Below are 25,558 nucleotides of genomic sequence, written 5' to 3'. Positions count from 1 at the left end.
CGCAGAACGCAGCTCCTTTTGGGTTCCTGCATACGCGACCCCATTTATCGTAGTATTTCTAGCAATAAATTTTATAAGGAGGAGACCTTTGGTATCCTTCCAACTGATCATCATCAATGTTTTGGCAGATTTTTGCACTTTTCCTTTTATGTGTGGTGGAAATCCCCTGTGCTTCCAATGCATGAATTATTGTGTGGTCGTCGGGTCATAATAGTAAACCCAAGTATCTTATTCAACTACTAAAATATGATACAGGTTCCAGTATTCATTTAAAAGCTCAAAATTTGCATTGCAAAAGCAACTCGATCTTGTTTTTGAGATGCCAAAAGCAATTTTGATACCCAACAGAAGGAATCCATTTTCATACCTAAGTCTTCAGTTAACATGGAACAAATTATTGGTTTTGGAACACCCATCTCATCTGCTAAATAGGACAGTTTCAATCGTGGATCTCTAATAATTGGGTCTTTAAGTTTCTGGAGGTTTTCTGCGGTGGAAACCGATTTTGGGTATCCTGGCGACTTTTTTGTCTGGGACATCTTTTCGCCTTTATTTGAACTTATCGACCCAATTGTATTTGTGCTTTGTGTTGAGCAGTTTCCATCGTAAACTTTAAGCATTCAATCATAAATCTGCGACACATATTGCCCCTCCAGCAATAAAATTTAAATCACACTACGATGTTTAATTTGCAAGTGTGACATTTTTTCCGTCGAGGTAAAGTTTGCTGATTTATTGCTAGTGTTAATGTTAACCTAAAGGGCTGAAAAAAATCACAGCATCCTAGATGTATCTAAAGTTTGTTATTTCATCAAAATTTTGGCCAGAAACAGTGCGGAACATACCTTTTGAAAATCAATAATAAAACACCTACGTAGTATCCAGGTGCGACATTTTACTGCATTTTTTGTACAACAAAGCACATATCTGCAGGATTTGAGCCTGACGGTAAGTGATATTGCCAAGCAATGAATGTAGAAATAGCTCGATATTAAAGTTTTGATTTTGATAACAAATATTTACAGACCGGACAAATTTTAATACCAAGCGGAAGCGATACAAACTTAATTGCTGAAAAATCTATACCGCATACCTGACAGATTTCTACACAACAGTGAACTTACTTATGTGGCTATGTCAGCAACAAAGATTGAGTGTAATGCGTAACTCTATCAAAATAATTGAGAAAATAGCTCATTTCTACCCCATTACGTAATGTGTCCACCGATCTCAGAAATTCGAGACATATCGAATTCGGCAACATCGAATCGAGCACCCTTTTTCTATACGGAACTCTCCCATCCTCCATTCTCATCCATCTCAGAAACGTTTTCGACAGAAGGCCAACCTTCGCCATGACAAAGATCGCATAAAACTCGATGATAAAGCAAAAAACTAACATCGCTGTACACCCCACGATCAGCGGTAACGATTTCCCGCCACGGTCAACCATCAGAAACAGCGCAAACGTAGACCTTGTGACTGCCGAGACGTGATGCAAACACGGATTTAGGAATTCACGGAACAATTCTTACTCAACCAATGTCATGATTCGGAGCATGTTGTACATTTTTATGGCCTCTGTGAAACCTAGGGCACCGCGAAGTTTGAAATTTCCCCTATTATTTTCCGGCGTGAGAAACAAAGTCCACACGAAGAGACATCCGATAGCTGATAATGAGAATGCAAATTCCTATCGTGGATACCATCATACTAAAGCCAACCGTAGAAATGAAGCCGAGCGAAATTTGAATCGCAATGGAAACGATTGTTCCATACATTTCGAAATTATGTACAGCGCGGAGCATGGTGTAGACAGGATTCCAAATTGAGAAGGAGAAAAATCCCACCAAAATTGGGACAATATAATCCAGTAAGAAGTAAAATACTCCAGGAAAGTGAGTCATTTGCTTGACGGCAGCCTTAACGTCGGGCCCTCGGTCGTAATCAGGGCGCGGAATCATGGCTGCAAGAAATTCAAATATTAAAGGACGTGACACACCCAATAATAAACTGGCGAAACGCACGTCAGTTCAATTTTCAAAAAATTGGGGAAGGTCGAAGCAGTGTTTTATTTCTTACGGTTTCGGTACATTTCTAGCACTACAATGCAATAAACTCAAGAAGTGAAAGACGCAAGAAATGCGAGGTGCAAGAAACTGCAAGAAATATGCACCCTATGAACTATGCGCGGCGGGGCGTCGTTTCTTGCGCTTTGCATTTCTTGCAGGTCGATATAGCTGCAAGAAACCACTTTCTTCTACCATTATGTCTTACACCTGGTTACTCACACCGGAAACACTGAATCAAACTATTTCGCCCCGTTGGATGTGTCATTTCCTTTAAATGGGTTTATTTATTAAGTAGCGTCAGCTACTTATTGTGATCACTTTGTCCGTCTGTCCGTCCGTCCGTCCGTCCGTAAGCAGGATATCTCGAGAACGAGTCAACATAATCAAACCCCGTTTTCGCCATTGTACTTCTAATTTTTAGTTCTCGGTCGAGTTCGAAAATGGGGTCAATCAGACCACCCTCCACAGCGCCAGGGGGTGTGGTCCAAAATTAAATTCAGGTTAATTTTCATATGGGGTGTCATTTTAAAGGAAATTTGACCGCGATTTCAATGACGTTAATATTTTTGACCTCATGACCTTGTGGACGAGGTCACAGGTCAAAAAGGGACTTAATTGTCATATGGGGTGTCATTTTAAAGGAAATTTGACCGCGATTTCAATGACGTTAATATTTTTTGACCTCATGACCTTGTGGACGAGGTCACAGGTCAAAAAGAGACTTAATTGTCATATGGGGTGTCATTTTAAAGGAAATTTGACCGCGATTTCAATGACGTTAATATTTTTGACCTCGTGACCATGAGGACGAGGTCAGGGGTCAAAAATATACAATTGTCAGATACAACGTCATTTTTAAGTAAATTTCGATCGTTCTGACGCTACTTTTTTATATTCGTTTGTAAGGGTTTATTTAAGTAACAGGCTCACATTCCAGCGTGCTCTCCATGTTTAGAATGGCTTCGTAGCTCGAGATGTATTTCCTAGCGCCAGATGGTTTCATCAGAACCCTGGCGTAGCAGAGGTACGTCGGAATGACAAAGCTGATCAGATAAGTGAGACAAACCGTGATGATTTCCTCCTCTGAGGTGGTCGCTAAGTGGTAGCATCTCGCCCAAAGGGCGGGAACTATGATAACTCCTGCATTAATGTTGATTGCTTGAAAAGCTTTTACGCGTCAATTTACCCGAGGTTGGGTAACCCGGGAGTTTTTAGAGTCCCAACAAAAATAATAAACTGTGTACAGGGTGGCACGCTGAGTCGATAAGACGGCGGTATGAAGGAAATTTTTACACACGACGTCTAACATTTTTGAATTCTCGGGTATCTAGTTCTCACTGAATTTTATTGGACGAGAACAGACGCATTCGTACAGATCGAATGACGCAAAAGGTTGAAACTAGGTCTATTATACGAAAAGTTTGTTACAATTTAGCACAATTTAAGACAAATTTAACCCTAAAATGCATAAATACAAATTATATGCACATTTCTAAACTACAAATGCAATATGCAATATATGTAAATAACTGGACTGGTAAATTACCGGTTAAATTTTTTGATGTTAAATTTAGTAAATATCTCTACTACATTTTCTCTTTCCGGTTGACATGCAAAATTATTTGACGTTTTTACGGTTGGGCGAATACAAATAAACAGTTTATATACTTAAAAAAATTAAACCATCAAAACCATCAAAATTACAACAATCTGAAATATAATATTTCAAATATTTGGATAATTACGAAATACAGTAACTTGCATAGTATGTAAAATGCAAATTTAGAATCATTATGTAGATTTATGTCGTTGTGCATATTTATTTATCTTTATGCACATATGTATTTGGGCACACAAATATGTTCATAATTATTTACACTTAATTTACAGTATGCAGTGACGCGAATGAATGCATCCTTACTTAAAATTATGACATACTGAGTCTTCAGACCCTTCATTTATGTATAACTGAAGAGGACAATTTACCACAACCCGAATCATATGTACATATGTATGTATGTATGTATGTCTGTATGTACATATATATATAAATAAAGTGGTACATTGTGGCAGATAAATTGTGTAATGTAGGTATATATATGTATGTATTGTATATGCATACGTGCATATATGTATCTACATATATATATTTGTATGTACACATCTACATTTGTATCTTTAACGCAGTGCACTCTTACGTATCTTCACAATTATCTAGAGATAAAAAGGATTCAAATTAAATAGCAGCACACATCGTAGCTTTACCTTTTTATTTTTCGGTTAAATATTTATATGACAAACAAAATTACAGGAAGGGTACTCACAATTATTTTGTATTCCTTAGCATCGTAAAATAGTTAACAGATAAAACAAGTGGTCTTGCTTCATAGAAATTGTTACGGATATGTAGCTTATTATGTTGTAATGCGTAATGTCACGACGCTTACAAAATCTGTTCAGCCTTGTAACTTATTTTACGACACGAAGAGTAACAATAATTCCATCTCAACTGGTCCATCCTCCCCCCACACGGGACGCGAGATCACTAAAATACCAACAAAATGTTGAAATAGCCAAAATTTCGAGAGCAACTAGCTTCACAAGTTTCCGAAAGAAAAGAAGTAATCCTAATTTTATCAATTTCTTCACTTTAAAGGGTCCCACAGGATTCGGTACTAGAGCTAATGACACCGTTGAGGAGGTAGGAGTCGCTACCGTTGTAACATCACAATTTGGGCAATAGCAAGCGCAAACAGAAACGTACAAGTCGGGTGGCGCGATGGCTGCGGGTAATTCGCAAGCTTCTCCAAGTCCCCCAATACACACGGTGCGACACATCGCGTTACACTGCGCCCTAGTCAGGACACTGTCGACCGGCGCGATTGGTGAGGGCGGGCAAAATGTAGGTTCAAAAAGTGGGGTGGGAAGCTACAAAAAAATATTTTTTTAGAAACGCATCAATTCAATTTTTCTGTATTTTTTGAACAAATCGTGTTTAAAACACTATGTTAATTTAAATGTCTTAAAAAAGAGAGAGGAAATTCACGCAGTCTTTGCAAACTTTGTAAAATTCGTAAATTCTGTAAACTTTCACAAAACTCTACCAATATTTAGAGTGAAAATTGACGCTTGCATTTTTGTATTCTGTAAGCTCACTCAGATCAGGGGGTCTACATAGTTTGTAAAATATTGTAAAATTATTTTACAACATTGACGGATTTGCAAAATTACCAGAATTGCCTTCGTGATTACATAAAACCCACAAGAATTCCATTCTGACCAAACATAAATTTTTTAGTGATCTTTCTATAAATTTCAGAAAAAAATTCTGATTAGCTCCTGATTTCCAAATATAAAGTTTCAAAAAATAAATTTTATAGCTCGAAATTTATCGAAATTTTGAACATTGCCCCACTTACCGCTGCGCCACAAGTAGAGTCACATTGGCAAAGGCCGTCTCCTGCACGACACGTTGCCGTCGTTCCCACGCCACAAAGCAATCCGCAAAATTGGTCCCCCGGAAGGCCCAGCACCGGTGCCCCACAGTTTCGCTCAAACGTCTGACCTTCCACCTACATATTTACCGAAAAGTTCAAGTCAAATCATTTAAGGACACTTTATGCAATCATGGCTACATGTGTATATAACCTTTGCAATTTTTTACAAGTGCAAATTTGCGATAATTTGTAACCTTGCAAAATCTGTGTACAACGTATGTATGTTTATTAAATATTTATTACTGGTTTACAAACATTCAGGTGAATATTAGCAACTTTGTTAAACTTCGATGGTAAACATGTCACTATTTTTTTGTCCATATTTTTTTTAATTTCCGGCATAAATGCCATATTTTTTCTTAAATTTACGGATCCTGCATAAATGATGTGATGAATTAAAAAAAATTGGTGGGTATACATACATAAATTGAGGCAATTAACGCCGTCATTTGTAACATATATGTACATAAAATCTGCAAATTTTATAAAACAATTTTTTTAACCTTTTATAAAAAAAAGACACAAAATTTGTACAATTTTGTGAAAGTTTGAACGCTTGCAGAATTTACAGTTTATAATGTTACCAAAACCTGTGTGAATTTTCTAATTATAAATATGGTAATTACGCCCTTCAGATCTCAAACACTGTCGGGTTAAGATCCCCTCGAACCAATCACATCCTTTATGCACCGCCCCTCGTAATTTTACCAAATTACAAAACTAACGTCTAACTAAGATATATATTTAAATATGTACACTCACCCAACTAAATTTCACCACGAACTGAACCCCCACAATAAAAAATAGTGGGATATTTTTACCCAATAAATTCAGAAATAATTCCCCTCTCAGCCGAACCGTCCCCACACTTGGCGTCATGTCGAACGATGAGGAACGACTAACACACAAAAATATTAAAATAAACTGCAACCATGACAATGGCATAAATTTGTCACTTTTAATTTTAGACGACAAAAGTAACATGATGGACACGTACATATACATAATTACAAATGTCATGCTTGATTGACGCGAATGCAAAACTTACTCGTCATCTTCTCGCCTGGTTCTTTATGCGTGTACCCAACACAGATTTGTGTTTACATATATTTGTATACAATTATTTTTTCCCGTCGTTCATGTGAAAGTAAATAAATAAATGAGCAAATCAGTGACAACCAAATTCGGACTGAGATTTATGGGTGTATTGTTTTTTTCACTCTGAGACGCGTCTGGTTTGACCAATCTGTCATAAATGGTGGGTCATTACTCGACACTTGTAGTTTTCATGGGATCCACTAATAAATAATGTAAATATGGAGGCGAAGCTGTGAGGAGGTTAGTTATCATAGAAGTAAATTTCACACTGTGTTAAATCTGAAAATTTACAAATAATTTCTCAATTTTCAAACACTACTCCGTTGAGACGAATGTATGTATGTACGTATTTACATAGGCACGAAATGAGCAATATTTCATCTGTAGGGATAACAAATTCAAACCAACTTAAAAAATCTATCGAACCCACCAACGAAATTTTCCGGCTGGGCTAGGTGAACCGCATTTAGAAAATTTAGAAAAACAAGCGATTTGTACATATTTACATAATATGCAGAATCGATCTCCGTTTAGAATTTCTTATGTAATTCTAAATGCGAAATAAAAGTATATTCATGGAAAGGACGACCATGCACAGAACTATCTACGTATTGATACCACTTTGACATAGTCATACATACATGAATACCGCTTGGTATTAACTTAATACTGGATTTCTAAAATTGCACAATTTAATCAATTTATACCGCAAAAAGTTTATTGTCAATGCAAAGGATAAAATTGGGGAATAAATTTCTCCACCATGGTGAACTTACATATTTACTCATGCATGTACATATTAGCTCTTATCATGTACATAGCATGATTATCTTAAATTTCTTATTAACTGAAACATTCCAGAATACATATAAATAGGTCATTGTCCAAAGGTTTTCTCAACATTCCGCGTCACACATATGCGGGCCTGGGTAGTCGACAGAGACAAGTGCAAGCGGTGCATTCAGAATACGTGTAGCGATGGTATATGCAAATGGTTCTGCACGTCGTTCCAATTTGCCTCGCCGTGGGCCAGTTTGTGATACGAAGAATTAAAATATATTTTAAAATTTATTAGTGTCCAATGTCGATAAATAATTCATACGGAATGATGCGGGGTTTAGTTAATTTCGTTATTAATAATCGCTTGCTGATAAAATTTACGAAGTATGGGTTATTTATAATCTATATTATAAGCTGGAAATGTCTGTCGGGGACGGGAGTGAAAGGAATTTTCCGTGACGGAAGTGAAAGTGGAGAAAGTGATTTGCACATCAACTGTTTTGGAAGGTTGATAAGTCAGTTATCCAGGATTTGCTGGTTAGCTTATCAGGAAGGGAATTTAACGGAAATTATTAAGCGTGGTTGTCGCTCTGCTGGGGGGAATAATTGGTTGTGTCCATTTTGGCTATGGTTATCGCTCTGCAGGGGGGGCAGGATGGGTGTGCCCCCCTGGGATATGGTTATCGCTCTGCTGGGGGGAGTGGGAGGGTGTGCCCCCCTGGGATATGGTTATGGCTCTGCTAGGGGGAGTGGGAGGGTGTGCCCCCCTGGGATATGGTTATCGCCCTGCTGGGGGGAGTGGGAGGGTGTGCCCCCCTGGGATATGGTTATCGTCCTGCTGGGGGGAGTGGGAGGGTGTGCCCCCCCTGGGATATGGTTATCGCCCTGCTGGGGGGAGTGGGAGGGTGTGCCCCCCCGGGATATGGTTATCGCCCTGCTGGGGGGAGTGGGAGGGTGTGCCCCCCTGGGATATGGCTATCGCTCTGCTGGGGAGGGAAGCGAGGGTGTGCCCCTCTGGGATGTGGTTACGCTCTGGGGGAAGGGGTATGCCAGACATTATCATTTATATTTGCCTATTATCCCAATGCTAAGTGTGAAATGTTGGTCACTTTCCGAAGGGACATTAGTTCCTTTATTCCGGATATTTAAGGAACATTCTATTCCGTTCAGGCTTATTCAGGCCCGTTACAAAACCAGTGACATAAATTTCACTATGTGTGGATGACGGGAAGGAGAACGGATTCCATTCCCTTCATGGGTAGACAATATTCATATCGGATTTAAAGATAGATTACTTAGGCTACATATAAGGGAAAGGAATTCCCTTCTTCTTCCATTCCCCTTGGATATACTTCAGGCGCAGTATGGAAATCTTCATATCAATGGAAGGGAATGGGAATGGAATTCCGTTCCCTTCATGCGTGGACTATACAGTTATCGTTATGCTGAAAGGAATATGGGATGCAAGATATTAGCTCAGGAGTTTGCCTATCGAAAGTAGTTACACCCCCAGTGTTGGGTGTGATCTATTGGTGGGGTCAGGCACCTAAATGAAATCAGTCATTTCATATTTTTTCAAGACTCCTGGTGGACCATATTATTATTGGATTGTTTAAATTGCAAGATATTTACTTAGCCGATACATAAGGGAATGGAATTCCCTTCCATTCCCTTTGGATACACCTCAGGGGAAGTAGTGAAATCTCAAAAAGAAGGGGAATGGATTCCGTTCCCTTCATGTGTGGACTATATGATAGAAGGAATGACGGGAGTGCCGGATATTAGCTGGGGAGTTTGCATATCGAAAGTGGCTGCACCCTCAGTTTCGGGTGTGATCTGTTTGTGGGGTCGCGCACCTAAATGACCACTACCTCTGTTTGATTTTGCCGCATTGGGATGTGGTTATCACTGTTGGGGGTGTGCGGGCTGGAGCCGCAGTGAAGTCGTCAAACGATGGTGAACGGGGAGGGTTCCGTTCCTTCCCTCTTCCCGTCGGTTATACTTCGGAAGAAGTAGTGGCATCTTTGTATGAAGGGAATGGAAAGGGAACGGATTCCCCTTCCCGCTATTTCATATTTTGTCTAGACTCCTTTCCAGCTCTCACTGCATACACATATACATAAGGAACATGCTGCTCCCAACGACAGACAAAAACACAGTAGCCGCGGAAGGGTGGGGACGGATGGACGAGGGAAAATGTCCTCGCGGTTATTCGATGTTCCCATCGGCTGCCCATGTTATACACATTCCATTCCCTTCATGTGCAGACTGGTAGATTTAAGGAATGGAATCCGTTCCCTTTCCATTCTCTTCATTAGGGAATAAGGATTCCGATGAATTCCTCAAATATTCTACTGGAACAGATTTTGAAATCTGAGCACGAATATAATATCACACGCGCTTTGACATGCCACACACCAGTGACCGCGTGGACCAAGTCAAATGTCACATATGTCGAACACGTCAAACGTGTCTTTGTTAACACAATTTGAATCGGGTATAATAATATGATGATTTTCCATGGATCCATTCTTTGAGCATTGTTGAGATTTCATAAATATTTTAATTTTCTTACCATCCACTTCCATCATCAACTCAAACCATCAATTTCACGTTCTTTGCAAATTCCTTTGACTTCCGTCGGTGACAGAACTTGAGCTTATTATATAGATTAATGTATTTAATTGGTTGGAGTTTTCCAAAATTGCACTCAATTTTCATGAAAATCAAGTAAGCTCGCGCCCGGCGGGAGACGGGCTTATACGCTAGTATAATATATTTGAATATATATTAACTTACATATGTATGTGCACTGTAAATAATATGGGTACAAAATTGTCACCGAGTGAAGACCACGTGCGTAACAATTATTGTGCAAAAAATCAAAGTTTTAGTATTATCTTGGAACCAAATTTTTTCGACAAGGTGTTGTTATTATGTAACATAATAACAACTACATATGCACTTTCGCCAGGAAGTTTCTGTAATATATGTGTAAAATCGTTACCCATTACGATTCTGCCACTAGATTATTTAATGTGTAGTTAATCTTAAATTTGAACTAGTTTAACTCATAAAGGATCAATTGTATGTATAATATTTACAGGAAAAAAATTAGATTATGTATAACATAAACCCCAGTTATATAAGTAAATATGAGATTACTTTCTGCCAGGTGTTGTCGTCGGATTGTTTCCGACGAATTTTCTAAGGATTCAAGGATAAAAGTAAAGTCAGTGAATTTGCTCTAATTTACAAAAGGCCGAGTTACGATGATATTGAGTATAAAACGGGAATTCTCCTCATCGAAGATCAACCATTTGTACAACAGTTCATATACATATCATCAGCCTAACCTTGTTGCACGAAAGTTAGTTTTTAACTTGAAATCTAATTTCTAATTTACTTACATCGAAAAATGTCAAAATTTTACGCCAAAATATGTTTTGTCTCGCTCATCGCTGGGCTTTTATTGAGCCAGGTGAATACATACATAAATACATAAATTTGCCCTACTTTTACACGCTTATTCGAATTTCCGAGTGAAACTAGCTGGCTTAAAAATTACAAGTATAATTTTATTATTTTCTTTGTATTTTTGCCCAGATTGTCGCCCTACAAGAATTCAAATATCGGAGGGAAGTGCGTACTTACACACAGGCTTAAAAATTATGCATAAATACTTATAATTTTACGCCAAAATTATTATTGTCAATTTATTTTTTCATCAAGATTGTCGAACAAAAAGATCCTTTTCCAGGTCAAGATGACCAGGATTATCCTGACCTTTTAATCGAGGGGCCGGATGAGACGTCAAATGATGACGATGCCGTACTCGAAGGAGAAATTGCGCTAACCGTAAACGGGGCAAATGGCACGTCGCGAGCTTGTTCGTACTGCGGGGGTTTGGGCAGAATTTCCTGCAGCAACGGTTGTTATGTACGGTATCGCTATCGCTATTCTAGGTGCACGTCGTGCACTTGTCGCTGTAGCACGACCAGAAACGTGTGATGGAATGTGTTAAAAAATCCTGGAAAAACCCTGTATTCTGGACTGGAAGATATACATAAGTTAATCTATGGAAAAACTATCAAAATACTATCAAATTTTGTGTACATATGCTATCGAAATAAAAATGTTTGGGTGAATGCTTATCAAATCGTTACCTACGTTTTCTTATATGTTGGCAAATTATTTAACGTGTAGTTAATTTAAATTTTGAACTAATTTGCTTACGTACATATGTAACTGATAAAGGATCAATTGTAAACGTAAAAATCAGATTATAACAGAAGTGCTGCGGCGTCGGAGGCGAGGAACTCTGGTCGAGGTCAATGCTGCCGATGCGCGATGGTGCTTCGCGATGACCAATAAATCTGATTTCCTATTCGTAAAACTTGGGGCGCCGCACCGTGCCGCTGAAAAATCACTCAAAATAATCACCGCCAAATTGGTCTGCGTTAACATCTGTTCTGGACTCTACAAGATTTCTAGCAGCGCATATATATGCACAGTATTCTTATTTTCTATGTAAATTAAATTTTTCATGAACAAATGGTTATTTCAAAATTATTTTGGAAATTTATATTTTATTATAATATTAATTATATATATTAATATATTATATAATATAATATAATATATGAATTAATATATTAATTATATATTTTATTATAATATTTTATTATCCATCTATTTAATCTTAATTTTACTAGGAATCAACAAGCATTTGAGCATTAAAATATTGTTAATTAGGTAACTTGCAATTCACGATATTTTGTCATTCCAATATTTGCAGAGTCCGCAATTTTTTCTCAATTCTTTCGAAAATCAGTAGCTCGATTGTAAAGGAACGGTCTAAAAATAAAAATAATCCTAAAATATCTTCCTAAATTGAATTTGAATGTGAAACAAGAAATCGTAGCACTAAATGGGTAAGCTACATGCAGTATGTACATATGAATGTATGTGTAGTTTCTGTGTATTAAATATCTTATTTAACAATACACGCTCACCGGTCCAGTAAAGAGGTCAATACTTACCTCATAATGTATGTACATATGTACGTTCAGAACCAAAAATACGCTTCCTTTTTCAGTAAAGGTTAATCCTTAAGCATGTAAATCTAAAAACAAATGGACATACATACGAAGAACAAGTGAGAGAAAAGGTTCATAACATTCGCATGATTTGTCTAAGAAAATTAGCCCATCGGCCAAGCGAAAATGAACAGAAAATAAATTTCCTTCAAAAATTCAAATTTTTGCATGATATGATTTCGAACCCATGGAATCAGAATATGTATGTACATAGTTGGTGGGGTGTTTGATACTAAAGCCAAACAAAGTTTTGAGTTGTAGATATGCAATTATCTCGAACCGATAACGACAATATGTTAGGAGTTTGCGTTGGATCTTACATATGTATTAACCCCTTAAGGCGGATGGAGAAAAATTGCAGTCCTCATGGAATCGGCGTCAATACAGAAACAGGTTAATGTCTTCCTACAAGATCGATGCACCGGTCGGGCAGAGAGACAATTAACTTTAGAAAAAATCCTGTTTGTAGCCGAATGGATCTCAATAGCCGACCCGCACACATGTGAAAACGGTTGAACTTGCATGCAACTTGTATGAGACAAGGCTATAAACATGTTAACACATTACATACAGTCAATGGAAAAAGTATTGGCAACCCCCACGCCAGCTAAATACAATTGACTGTAACGTTGGAATGCATTATACAATTGGCATGAAAATTTGTAGGCCTTTAGCAAATATAATGTAGTTTTCGATTATAGTCATGTTTTATTGATTAAAACTAGATAAGCACAGTTTTTAAATAATTTGTTGGAAAATTTGCAAAATTAACCCGCAAAAAGTATTGGCAACATGTGGCCAAATTAATTACGCGAAACAATTTTCTTAATCAGCTACCACATTTCATTACGGTAAGTTAATTAGGTGACCAAATATGACGTTAGCTACATTTTAAGTCTACAGTTGTGTTGTCTGGAGCCAAAATGGCGACACCAAACGAGCTGTATTGGCGCCGGGAGAAATAATCATGTCTCTTTCACAAAAAAGCTTTCTTATCGAAAATTCAAAGAGAAAACATACTTTTCCATATTTACTATTGAAAACGTAGCCAAGAAATACAAAATGGCAATCTCAGTTTCTACTTTTCCATGGTGCGAAAGGAAAAAGTCACCTACGCCCACGAGCCACTGATGAATCAAGCAAATTATCACTCGAGATCGGAAGATTTCAGCTCCCAAAACCATGTTGAATTTGAGAACCAACTGTGGGGTCAACATATCATGCAATATTGTGATCAATCAAAAATCATGCCATGGGGTTTCAGGGTCCAGAAGCTCGACTGACGCGAGGGCCCCCAAAACGAACCAACTCAATAAATTGGAATGGACTAAATACCACCCTGAATAGACTTCCAATGAATGAAAAATGTTCTGCTGGTCTGACATAAGCATATTTTGCTTATTCGGAGCCAATTGAATGGTTCAAGTCTGGCGGATGCCATAATAGGCTCACAAAAACGAATATGTTCCTATGACAGCTAAACACAGAAGAGGAGCGATTATGGTTTGGGGTTAAATGACTAGGTCGTGGCGTAGGTAGCTGGTCATTATCGATGGAATCATGACCAATGAGGTCCAAATAATCATTCTAAACGATAATTTTAAATTGTTTGATAAAAATCTAACCTATGAAAGAATTTTATATTCCGAAAATTCAGTGACCCCAAACATGTAGCCAATTTAACGATGCAAGGTTTTGGATATCGAAAAGGTTAAGCTTCTTTCGTTGGCCACACAGTCTCCCAATGTGATTCTGATTGTCCGGATTGAGAAAAGAGGGACTGGTGGGAAACCACTCTTCGAAAAATGAGCTTGTCAAAAGTTCGAAGGAAGTGTGGGCAGGCATATAAAAAAACGTTATATAGGAACTTGTCGAATAAATTCCACGACGTATTTTTGCTCGTATTGCGTCGAGGGGAGGTGCTACGTAATATTAGAAGCAGTTTGTCATAATAAAATTGGCGTTTCATTGATTTATGATTTTTTAAGTTAAGGGTTGCCAATACTTTTTGCGGGTAAAGTTTGCAAATTTTCCAACAAATTATTTAAAAACTGTGTTTATCTAATTTTAATCAATAAAACATGACTATAATCGAAAACTACATTATATTTGCTAAAGGCCTACAAATTTACATGCCAATTGTATGATGCATTCCATGGTTATAGCAAATTTTATTTAGCTAGCGTGGGGGTTGCCAATACTTTTTCCATTGACTGTAAGAGAATTTTAAAAAAAAACTTCATTTTCACACATTGGAGTTACAGAAAATTAGTTTTGGCGAGAAAATATAAATCATTGTAACTGTACTCTATAGCATATCCTGCAGATACATATTTTTCAGAGATAAAATGAGCAACAATTTATTTTAACTTTCACAGACATACATACAGAGTATTATTGCGCCTTAGCGGGAAAATTAAAACTTTGCAGGAATGTTTTAAATTTATAAACCCGTCGTTCCATAATTACCCCCACCGATTATTTATTATTTTCCAGTTGTTCTGAATAGTTTTCTATGTTCCCGCCTAAAGCGGGGTTTGGGCAATCTGGATTCGCCAATTAACAAAGTTTGCGAATTTTACACAAATTATTTGAACAATTGCAAGCATTCCTTAAAGCGTTTATGTAACTCTCCCGCCTAAGGTGTCATATGCATGCATTGTAAAATATATGCTTGCTCATTTTGTCCCTGCGGAAATATTATTTGCAGCCCATATTAAGAATTTTAACTTACTTTTCGACATACTTATTTCAACATAAATACTTACATATTTGGTTCTCTCGTCGATAGTTGCGCCTGCCGAATGGACAGATTTGTACACATTTTAGAGTATTTTGAAATAATTACAAAATTATCATTTAAGTAAAAACATGTCATCCATTTAGAGTTATTTTTTCGAGGTTTAATTTTCAAGCACGATCTGAATTTGTTTCAGAGCCAGACATACATATGTGCGAAAATAAAGTTATCTTGAATTTCCTATGTATCTAGATTAGCATTAGTGCCATGTTCATCCAGCCTTGTACGCAAATTAAAAAAATTATCCTATTTTAACTCGACGTGCTGAACTGTTCAGCCTGAACACTTGCATACATATATAACTCAATTCAGTGATCTGAATTTGAAACTTCCCACGTTAAGGTGTACACATATGAATTAAGTAAGTATGGTTATTCCCAACAATTTCTCTACATGTCCACCGTCCCGCATTTAAAGGTTAAGAGAAAGCTTCAGCCGATCGTCTAATAATTCTGAACAAACCACAAAATGAATTCCTATATTTAGATTGGGACTTACATATTTATGTATCAACATATTTATTTTTGTCCAAATAAAAGGAAATTTTGACCATTTCTCCGTCATGTTCATGCATCTTAAAAAATGCAACCTTCTTACGACAACGCATGCATGCATATGTACCTAAATACGACTCACCATTCACTTATCCCTTCAGTCCCATATTCAGTACATGCCTAAAAGTAGGTTAATTCTCTCAAGTGCTCATTACCGTAACCGTCAATCATTTTACGCAGAGTTTTTATAAAAATTCGGGCCCCCTTCATCGAGTCCACCCCATCCAAACACAAAATGGATTACACTGGAATGCCAAAGGGTAAGATTTGCATACAGAAAATACATAGTGCAATCGGGGAACTAAAATGTAATTATAGATTGGCCGCTTTTAATTTTTAATTTCTCGTGCTTAAATTACAGATAAGCTGGAGGAACAAGAGGCACTCAAGGTGGCAGAAGCAGCAGAGGTTGGAAGACGTTATACAGAGGACAAAGACGTAATCGAATTGGAGATTGAGGAGTGCAAAAGGCGGATTTCGCAACGCACCGCTATTTACCAACGGGCCCGAGATCCTTTAAATACTGAACTACGATTAATAAGGGCAGAGCTGAAGAAATGTATGTAAAAGAATTTATTAATTTTCAAATTTACGCATTTATCCATATTGGTGTACATAAAGTTTTGGAAGAGTAATAAGCTGGTCTGGTCTGAAAATGGGGAATTATCCGAACTTTAATATTTTTAATGACCGCTTATAGCAACCGATATATACATATGTAGGTACATATGTACAAATCTACAAGCTAGACAAATCGTCACCCTCGGATGTGCTATAAATACTTTTTGGTAAGGATTAAAGAGACGTCTTTTCACAAAGGGAAACTCAGCCAAAAACTGATAACACATGTGACGTCACTATTACAAACTCAATACTTTCATGCAACAAAGTCTTACAAATATTGAGACGATAAAAATGCTCATATTTAAATAACGACGTCATGCATGTTGTGTATGTAAATGAATTTCTGACATATTCTCCCTTGGTGACAAACGCCTGCTTAATCCTTACCCAAAAATAGATAACTATGTATGTATAACATCTCCGCATGTAACGACTTCTCGAAAGTTACTTAGAGTGTATTATGCTTATGTATAGGAACTAGATATGTATGGAGATTCTAAATATTAATTTTTTTATATATTTAGGGGAAGAAAAAACCCCTCTAGCTTTCTCTCCCGAGACACCTGAGCCGCAAACAGGCACGCCAGCGACACGACAGGAATCACCAGGTATGTAAGCATATAATACACTTGGACTGTTAGAAATCTGGTATAAATAGTCGGGCAGGTATTGATTTCTCAGCAGTGGCCGTGGAAGCCGTGGAGACATGTGGGGACATTAACATTGTAGGATAAGGGAGGGAGGGGTATATGGATATGGTAGGGACATCGAATAACCGTGGGGATATTGCCCCCCTGGTCCCCCTGCCCCCAAGCTTCAGCCACCACTGTTTTTCAGTATTAAAGCTCCTACCGCTTGATAGAAAAATTATACCGGTCCGTAAAAATTTTCTAAGATATGCAAAGATTTTAATACCGAACTATTACATACTTGCTAATACCGCCCTTTGGTAGCCGTGGGGACATCTGGGGACATTAACATTATTGGATAGGGGAGAGCGGGGTTAGTACGACATGGGCAGACGAAGGGGACATAGAATATGAATAACCGTGGGGGCATTGTCCTCCGTTCGCACAATTCCACGGCCACTGTTGCCAACAGTCTGTTGGTAGATTCATCGCAAGTGGGTGTATCGAGTCAGATTCGCAGGAGATAAACCTTGGAGTAAAATGTTGGAATTTTTCTTCACTCTCTCCCACTAAAAACACGGCAGAAGCGTGAACTTTGCCCGCTATATGTGACCTCAAAAGTGGTCATTCAATGGAAGGAAAAGTACCACGCGATTCCTGATTTATTAGTTATTTTTTAATTATAACTCGTTAAGCTGTTCGGGTGTTTCATGATAAAATGTTCCATTGTCAGACGGCCTGATAGTCGTAAATGTTCGTGATCTGGTGTCAATGAGCTTAAAATGATTTTATTCCTCTCAACAGGTGGTGACAGTACCATTAGTGGAGTTGCATTTGGGCACGGATCCCTCGTCGTCGGTGTTGGACCTGGCCCAACCGTGTCGACAATTAATCTAAGGTTTAATTAGTATATAAATTAAAGCTTTTATTGACGACGACACTTGTGTTCAATAAAGTTCGGAACCATGAAATATAACGCGGTGAAGGTTGGTCAATATATGTACACTCTTAAAAATAATGCTATCTTTTGAAGATTAAATGCGCCTTGAATTTAAATTGAGTAAACTATACCAAATGCCGAGTAATCTTGGCTTTTGATAAAGTTAACTTTACTTTGGATTTAGTTTAGTTTAATTAATTTAGAGTGCATTTACTTTTTACGTCAAAGGGTAACGCTATTGTTAAGAGTGCAATGTGAAAGTTGTTGCTTACAAGGGGAGGTGCATAACTGTAAGTGTATTTTCTAGCAATAATTTGCATGTATGTATGTATATAAATATGTATGTATGTATTTGTTGCCTCAAAAATGCATGATTTCAAAGCCTTGTCAATTTTCATATCACCGGTTTCGCGTCGCTACAACATTGGTGGTGGGACAATTGTACGATCTTCAGCTTTTATTTTCTACGCTGTATGTAAATACGTATGTTCATTCACATTAATTTAATATTTGGAAGAATTGAAAATTAACAATGGCACTGACAATCACTTTTCCATATGCACATTAATTAGACACGTGGAGCCCAACACCAGAAAGAGGTCGGCACCGGTGGTAAGTGATTCTGGCCCATTGAATAGTCCTTGGAGTATCGAGAAGGGGACAGGACTGTCCAGCCCATCTCCTGAAGAGCCTAAAACACGAAACGAGATCCCACCTCCAAAACGGTCCCCACACACCGTCTCCTCATGAAAAACCTGAAACCACGAATGACGATGATTCTCCGCTTACACTCCCACCAGGGCCATAAATTAGTTGACTCCCTCCGTTTTAAGTTATACCGGAAATTTAAATTTTTTGTCACCTATTTTTCTTCATGATACGTGCATACATAAATTTTCATATGTTTCATTTCATTTTTTTTGTAAAAAAGCCAACTTTTTCCGTTCTTTATTTGTCTGAAGGTATGATTATGCGGATATTTATGTATCAGTATTAATATGATATACTATAAATAATTTAGAGACAAATTGTCACCCCCGGAGGTAGTGTTGTGCTGTATATTCGGGTAATTATTAAGAGGCGGTTTTGAACTATGAGGAATAAGTCCAAAACTTGTTTACGAAGCAGGCATGATGTCATTATTTAATAAAATAATACTTTAATATATGTAAACAGTAATCTTAAAAATACTCATATAGAAAGGTTCAATTTTTTATGATTGCGGGTGATGATTAATGTATCTGCAAATGATTTAAATCATAATTTCACCCTGATAAAGAATTTTCTTGGTGAATGTTTATCTGTGTATATACCTCATCGTCAATTGATTCAGAATAAAGCCTTATAAAAATATTTATGTGAATACGATTTTTGGCTAATACTATAGATCCTAAAGTCGCAAATCTTATTCTGGTGGAAATTTTAGTTTATAACGGTGAAGTTATTTTCAACTTTACGCATTTCATATGACGGCTATGGTAAGCATTGTAAAGATATGTAAATAAATATGCAGCGTATGTATGCAAACCTATATTGTTTACTTATATAGCAAGTACATACTACCCTCGCATTTAGGCGTGTCACCTCATTTGCATAAATCTCAATAGCCCATTTTCGGCGATACGGGCTTTCCATGTTGAGTAAACTCTATGACTCTCACGAATGCGTTAAAATATGCAAATGAGGTGACAGAGCAGAGTACGAGGACAGTACATACATACATACATATGTACATACGTATGTATGTAAGTACGACATCATGCAGTAGGAACATGCAAAATATCTATGCAAACATTCTAATTCGTACACTTTCAATATTTTTGTTATATACTTCATTGTTACCGGCGGAGCTACTATACAATTCCACCGCGTGGTAACAATATATGTATGTAGTAACAAGTTACTATATAGATAGTTGCCTACTGAGGGAGGGTAAGAAACTGCATTCGGAGATGGTAATATTTTTATTTCAATAGAGTAGACATTGGGGGCTGAGTTGGATTTAACCTCTATATGCATGTTACCCTTCGGTGATAAATTATTACCGAATCGGAAGAATCTCATATTATATGAGTCATATAATACCTCCGCCGGTAACAATTGTGTCTAAAAATTATTGAGAGTGTATAGTGAACATCCGCAAGTAATGTTCCAGTCCATGAAATGTATCCAATCATAATTTGATTAGTCATTCATACATAAATACTTAAGGATCCTAGCAAAAAAGTAGCTTCGCAAACTTTAACCTTCCTGCTAATTAACCTCATCCGCAACGAAGGATAAATTTGTAGCCTCATTTGAAATGTTGAAACCTTCAATCAAATTATATAACTTTCACGTAACAGAGGAGATAACATGCTTTATCTCAAGACGGAAAGAGGTGTACTTCTCCCGGAGGGAGAATTACATAAAATCAGACAAAGTGGTGAAAGTAGGAGAAAGTTGGTGCATACATCTGAAACGAAATGAATCGTATGCACTGCACTGTAAATACTAAGGTATCCACCCTGAGGGTCCATGCATGCAGGTCAGCGTTCACCTTCACATTTTACGTAAATAGATTATGTAAATCACTAACGTACACTCTTAGAAATTCAGCATTAAAATAATACCAAGTATTCATGTATGAATCTACTAAAGTGGTATTGGTAATGGACGCGTTGCAATAATTACTCGGTATTAATGTGTTACCATTTCTATAATAAATTTTTACGTGCCGGTATATTTTCGATACCAATCCCGGTTCTTTAATACCGAAAAATCAATACAGGCTTGACTATAAATATACCAGATTTCTAACATTGTAACTCGTAAGTTTATGGATGGTGCCTTAAAAAACCGTAATCATACTTAAAGTCAAGATTGATTATAACGACCCCGTTCATTACTTTGGCTTATTTAATCTTGCTGTCAAATGATCTCTAATTACGCTACTTTGAGCACTTGCCGTTTTAATAAAATATCGATCACGCCATGCTTTTTTCCCATTCATACAGGAGAAAGATTACTCACACCCCCATCAAACCAAACGACCTCGGAGCAGTCATCACTACATTACCCGACCGCATAAAAGTCATCATTCTCAATCTCACCAGTCACAGCGAGAGAGTGAAAGTGAAGGAAAGTGCTTCTTCACTTTACTCGAATCGCAACAACTCCACCACTTTCACCACTTTCTACATATCCTGCCCAGTTTTGGTCTAACTTTCTCCCAACGCCCCAAGCCATATGGCAAAGGCTATGCAAAAAACTTTCTATGTGAAACCCAAGTTCGTTATTTCGTTACCAGGTATTTTGTAATACCTAATTGGAGATAATGCACAATCTGCATACTTAAAAATAATTTTAAGGTTTTGAAAAGTAAATACACTCTTGAGTCTTGAGTCTTCCAATGGTAAACTATACTAAATCTAGGGTAAAATTAACTTGATAAGGAGTAAAGTTTGTTCTGGATTTAGGATTGTTTACTTAACATGTATGGAATTCAGAGCATATATTAATATTATTTTCTTTAGAGTGTGTACTATACTGTGATCACACAACTTTCCAAATTAATTAAATATGTTCTTTGTTTTCACATGGTACGTTTCTGTTAAATTCGTGGTCATTTGCATAAATATGTGTGTACATACATAGGTATATTGTTTTTATATGAAGATAAATTAATTAAAGTTTATGTTTAAAGTTTATGGTTCATACATACATATATGTTCCATTTATATATGTAGATGAATTAATAAAAACATGATTTATTTATTTAGTAGCTAAAAGCATGACAAAAAATTTTAAGAAAACTCTCCATTAACATATGTAACACGGGTTTTTATTTGCCTTCAAAAATATTTAGTAGTTAGATAATTAAGAAATCCATGTTTTTTACAACAACTCTGAATTATCAACCATAATAAAATCTCAAATCCTCCATTGAATAACTTTTAAGGGGTCGATTTTCTTCTTCATCCACGCTAAAATCACTACTCGACGATTCGGTACTTGATGTCGTCACATCAGTGTCATCGCTATCATCAGACCTGGTGGAAAATCAAATATTTCAAATTTTAAGTTCCCCAAGAATAATTTTAAAAAAATTCTAGTACATTTCCTCCCAAGAGGGCCTCCCTTTCTTCTTAAATTTTTGCTTTTTCCTAATTTTCCACCTTGTCCCACCGCCAGCCCGTCTATTCACCCAGCTAACGGAACACCACACGACGAGAATGAAGCTAAAGTTGAGTAAACACGTAATCCCGATCACACTCAGGACATCATCGCTCTGATAACATTGTTCTTTTTGTGGGGATCCTACGACAATATTTTTCTTGGTGGGATGTGTTAATATTACATCGTGCAGTTCCGTTCTCGTTCTGTTATTGTACTTGCTCTTCTTCTTATGGTGCCGAAAGCGGTGACGTTCATTAAGTTTGGGGTCCTCTAAATCTTCTAGTTTTCTTGAATTTTGGGAGAACTTGGGTTGAAAGTTTGGGTACAAATTGGCGAATTCAGTCCGAATCGGGGAATGAATGGTATTTTCCGGCAGCGGGGCAATTTTTCTCATAGAATCGGTTCCTATAAGGGAAATGCATAAAATGAAGAAATGTCATTTTCAGAAATATAATTTTTTTTCGAAAATTCTTTGCAATAATTTGTTCGCCTTTTCAACGTATGTACATATGTTTTGGTAACAAATTTGTAGATTGCCCAATATTAGCATAAACCAGCATTCTGAGAATTGCTGTAAATAAATTTTAGAGCAATTGCATATTTTACAATTTTTGTAAAAACTGCAGATTTGATAACAAATAAAATCTATGAAAGAATTTATAAATGTTTATGTAGCACTTTTGAGATTACGAGGGACACGTAGGATACAAAGTTATTGACGTGAATTTCTTACATGAGAATAAAGATGTGTATGCATTTATGTATATATCAAATGTTACGATATTGTAACTCACAAAATTTACGGATTTTCAAGATGCCAATAGTGTCATTGAAAAATACTCAAAATGACAAAAATACAAGAGCACATATGTATCAAATTCTAGACTTCAACATGATAAGAATTTAAAAAATTTTGAATGAATCTAATAAATCATTTTTAACTCATTGCATAGTAAGATGACATGAAAAAATTTAATATTAGCTTTTCCTATACACTCTATTTTTCATAGAGCAACGGTTATTGACCATCTATTATGAAATCCTGTCTTACATAATACCCGACATACCGTGCATAAAGTGTGTAATCGATTATATTTAGTACGATTTATGTAAGGACCAAGGTCTGCGTGCGGTTGTCATAGCAATAAAAATCTGTAGATGGTGAAAGTCAAATTTTTCAAAATTTGACACACTCATTGCAAGGTCTCTTATTTACAAAATACGTACATACATGAGAGTAATGGGTGAATTTATGCATTTACATACACATATCTATATGTTTATGTATATCTATGTAAATACATATGTACGTAAGTTAGCTTTCATTCTCGCAAATCTGTCACTTTATAAAATCATATTTAAGTATCTTCACAAATACTTTACAAAATTGAAATACCCAGATTAGTTAAGTATTATGCACCACCCGCACAAAAATTATACCCCTGGGGGACATTAACCACCACATTAAGAAAATTCATGAAAATATATGTCATTCAAAGCATGTAACATCCGGCGTGGGATTAACTTTTTGAGAATTTTGACCCTTAACCTTAACAGACTAACCTTTCATCTCCACTGCTGTGCTGTTCACTTTTCCACTCCGATATATTTTCACCTCGGTCCTGTCATGATCCATTCTCGTTGTGTAATCAACCTCCGCATTTAAGAAGTAAATCACTCCCAAAGTTAGCAAGCTCGTAATGAGGAACATGACGCAGATCTAAATATGTGGACACAGATGACAACGAAATCTATTTAAACAAACATCTGAAATATAAATTATAGGAATGATATGCATAATCAAAGACATTTCGCACCTTGGGTAATGAGATACAAATACCGGGTAACATGTCCTATTTTCCTATATTTTCAGAGTTTGTAGCACAATAGTATTGTTTCCGAGCATTTTAGTTTGAACAGTTTAGTAATAAAAATCTAGACTATCATCGTTACGATGATGGCTGATTATTAATTTCGCTGTCACATATGTAATTATTTACAGTACGATTTTGTCCCAAACACTGTGCACATATGTAGTAATACATATGTAAATACATACATAATTCCGAATTGCACACATCATACGAATCATTGATAGTATATGGTTGGTTACTTATACTCATAAATATGTAACTTCAATCTTTTGAACATGAATAAATTAGAGAAAAATTAGAAGACAACAATATGCACATATATATATAAAATATTTTATTTGGGTAGAATTGTTTATTGGCGAATATTCAAATGTGTAAATAAATTCACGGATCACCAACGATTCGATAACGTTTCGTCAGATAAGCGATGTATGTAAATATGAAAGTCAAATTGGTACACAAAATTTTTCAAATTCAACAAGCACATGTGCTCAGTCACCAGTCACTAATGACATCCACCGATTTACTAACTTTAATCACACTTTCACCTCAACGGCACAAAAGAAGATAATATTGTTTCTTCATTACTAAAGGTGGACCATTAACAAATTTATAAAACTTCTTTTATATATGATTGTAAAGGCCGTGGCCACATCAATCGAGCATTAATAAATTTACCTACCTACCTACTAAAGGTGGACCGAATATAAGACTTTCATTAGTGGAAAAGGAGTGAAAGCGGTATTATTCCGTGACCACCCACTTTGCAGGCTGGAGACGGACTGAAGTTAAAATTGCGAGTTTTCTCCTCTTCTTCTGTTGGGAATCGATTCGACACTTCGCACCAGATTTTCACCATGAAGGAGAAAGTCTCCCATCTCTCAACCGCAAATAAAGTATAAACAGTGGAGAAATATCAGTACTTTATTCAGTTTGAGACAAAAGCAAAGCTCAAATTTACCCAGCTAGTTATTTTTGTTTTCCTTTACTTTCACCAGAATCGACAAGCTTAAATTGTGGGAGAAAGTTTGTGGGAGAAAAATATGTACATCCGTCTGGATTGATGAAAGATGTGCCCACGCAATTTTATTTTTTCTGTTTACTTTTCATTCAGGAAAACAATCTCGACGGAATAGAGCTTCGACATTGGAGGCTGAGAAGGATTTAGCCTCTGTATATATGTATGTTACCCTTTATGATAAATTATTACAGAAGCGATAGAATTGCATAGTACGTCCGCCGGTAATAATTGTATTATGAAATTATTCAGAGTGTGGTCTGACATTTAAAAATATTCTCATTTCATTATACAATTCTTCTTCTCCATGATTCCTTTAAATATTTCGTAACATTGTGCAGCGGCACATGCAATCTCTTTGATCTTAAATAAATAGTCCATTAATTACATATATTTCGCACTCACCCCTCAAAAT

The 25,558-nt window shown here is 36.6% G+C and overlaps 3 protein-coding genes across 3 annotated transcripts; 1 reads left to right on the top strand and 2 right to left on the bottom strand.

Annotated features, from left to right (window-relative positions):
• Positions 1-4,352: 4,352 nt before the first annotated feature.
• On the bottom strand, positions 4,353-6,901 carry LOC118433157. Its single transcript, XM_035844821.1, has 3 exons — positions 6,332-6,901; positions 5,492-5,644; positions 4,353-5,000 (listed from the first exon to the last, which is right to left on the bottom strand). Exons 1-3 carry the CDS (start codon positions 6,587-6,589, stop codon positions 4,578-4,580), a joined length of 834 nt encoding a protein of 277 aa, XP_035700714.1. The 5' UTR covers positions 6,590-6,901; the 3' UTR covers positions 4,353-4,577.
• A 9,098-nt stretch (positions 6,902-15,999) lies between these two features.
• LOC110861659 lies at positions 16,000-19,446 on the top strand. The gene is made up of 5 exons (XM_022110784.2): positions 16,000-16,160; positions 16,262-16,459; positions 17,049-17,132; positions 17,958-18,051; positions 18,666-19,446. The coding sequence occupies exons 1-5, from the start codon at positions 16,136-16,138 to the stop codon at positions 18,841-18,843; spliced, it is 579 nt and encodes a 192-aa protein (XP_021966476.1). The 5' UTR covers positions 16,000-16,135; the 3' UTR covers positions 18,844-19,446.
• Positions 19,447-21,913: 2,467 nt separating this feature from the next.
• LOC118433156 lies at positions 21,914-24,892 on the bottom strand. Its single transcript, XM_035844820.1, has 4 exons — positions 24,069-24,892; positions 23,815-23,971; positions 22,191-22,656; positions 21,914-22,124 (listed from the first exon to the last, which is right to left on the bottom strand). The coding sequence occupies exons 1-4, from the start codon at positions 24,099-24,101 to the stop codon at positions 21,989-21,991; spliced, it is 792 nt and encodes a 263-aa protein (XP_035700713.1). The 5' UTR covers positions 24,102-24,892; the 3' UTR covers positions 21,914-21,988.
• Between the last annotated feature and the right edge of the window lie 666 nt (positions 24,893-25,558).

Source organism: Folsomia candida, unplaced genomic scaffold (genome assembly GCF_002217175.1).
Source record: "Folsomia candida strain VU population unplaced genomic scaffold, ASM221717v1 Fcan01_Sc043, whole genome shotgun sequence".
Classification (NCBI taxonomy): domain Eukaryota; kingdom Metazoa; phylum Arthropoda; class Collembola; order Entomobryomorpha; family Isotomidae; genus Folsomia; species Folsomia candida.
Note: the sequence above shows the minus strand (reverse complement) of the source record. Positions and strands in the feature narration are given on the sequence as shown.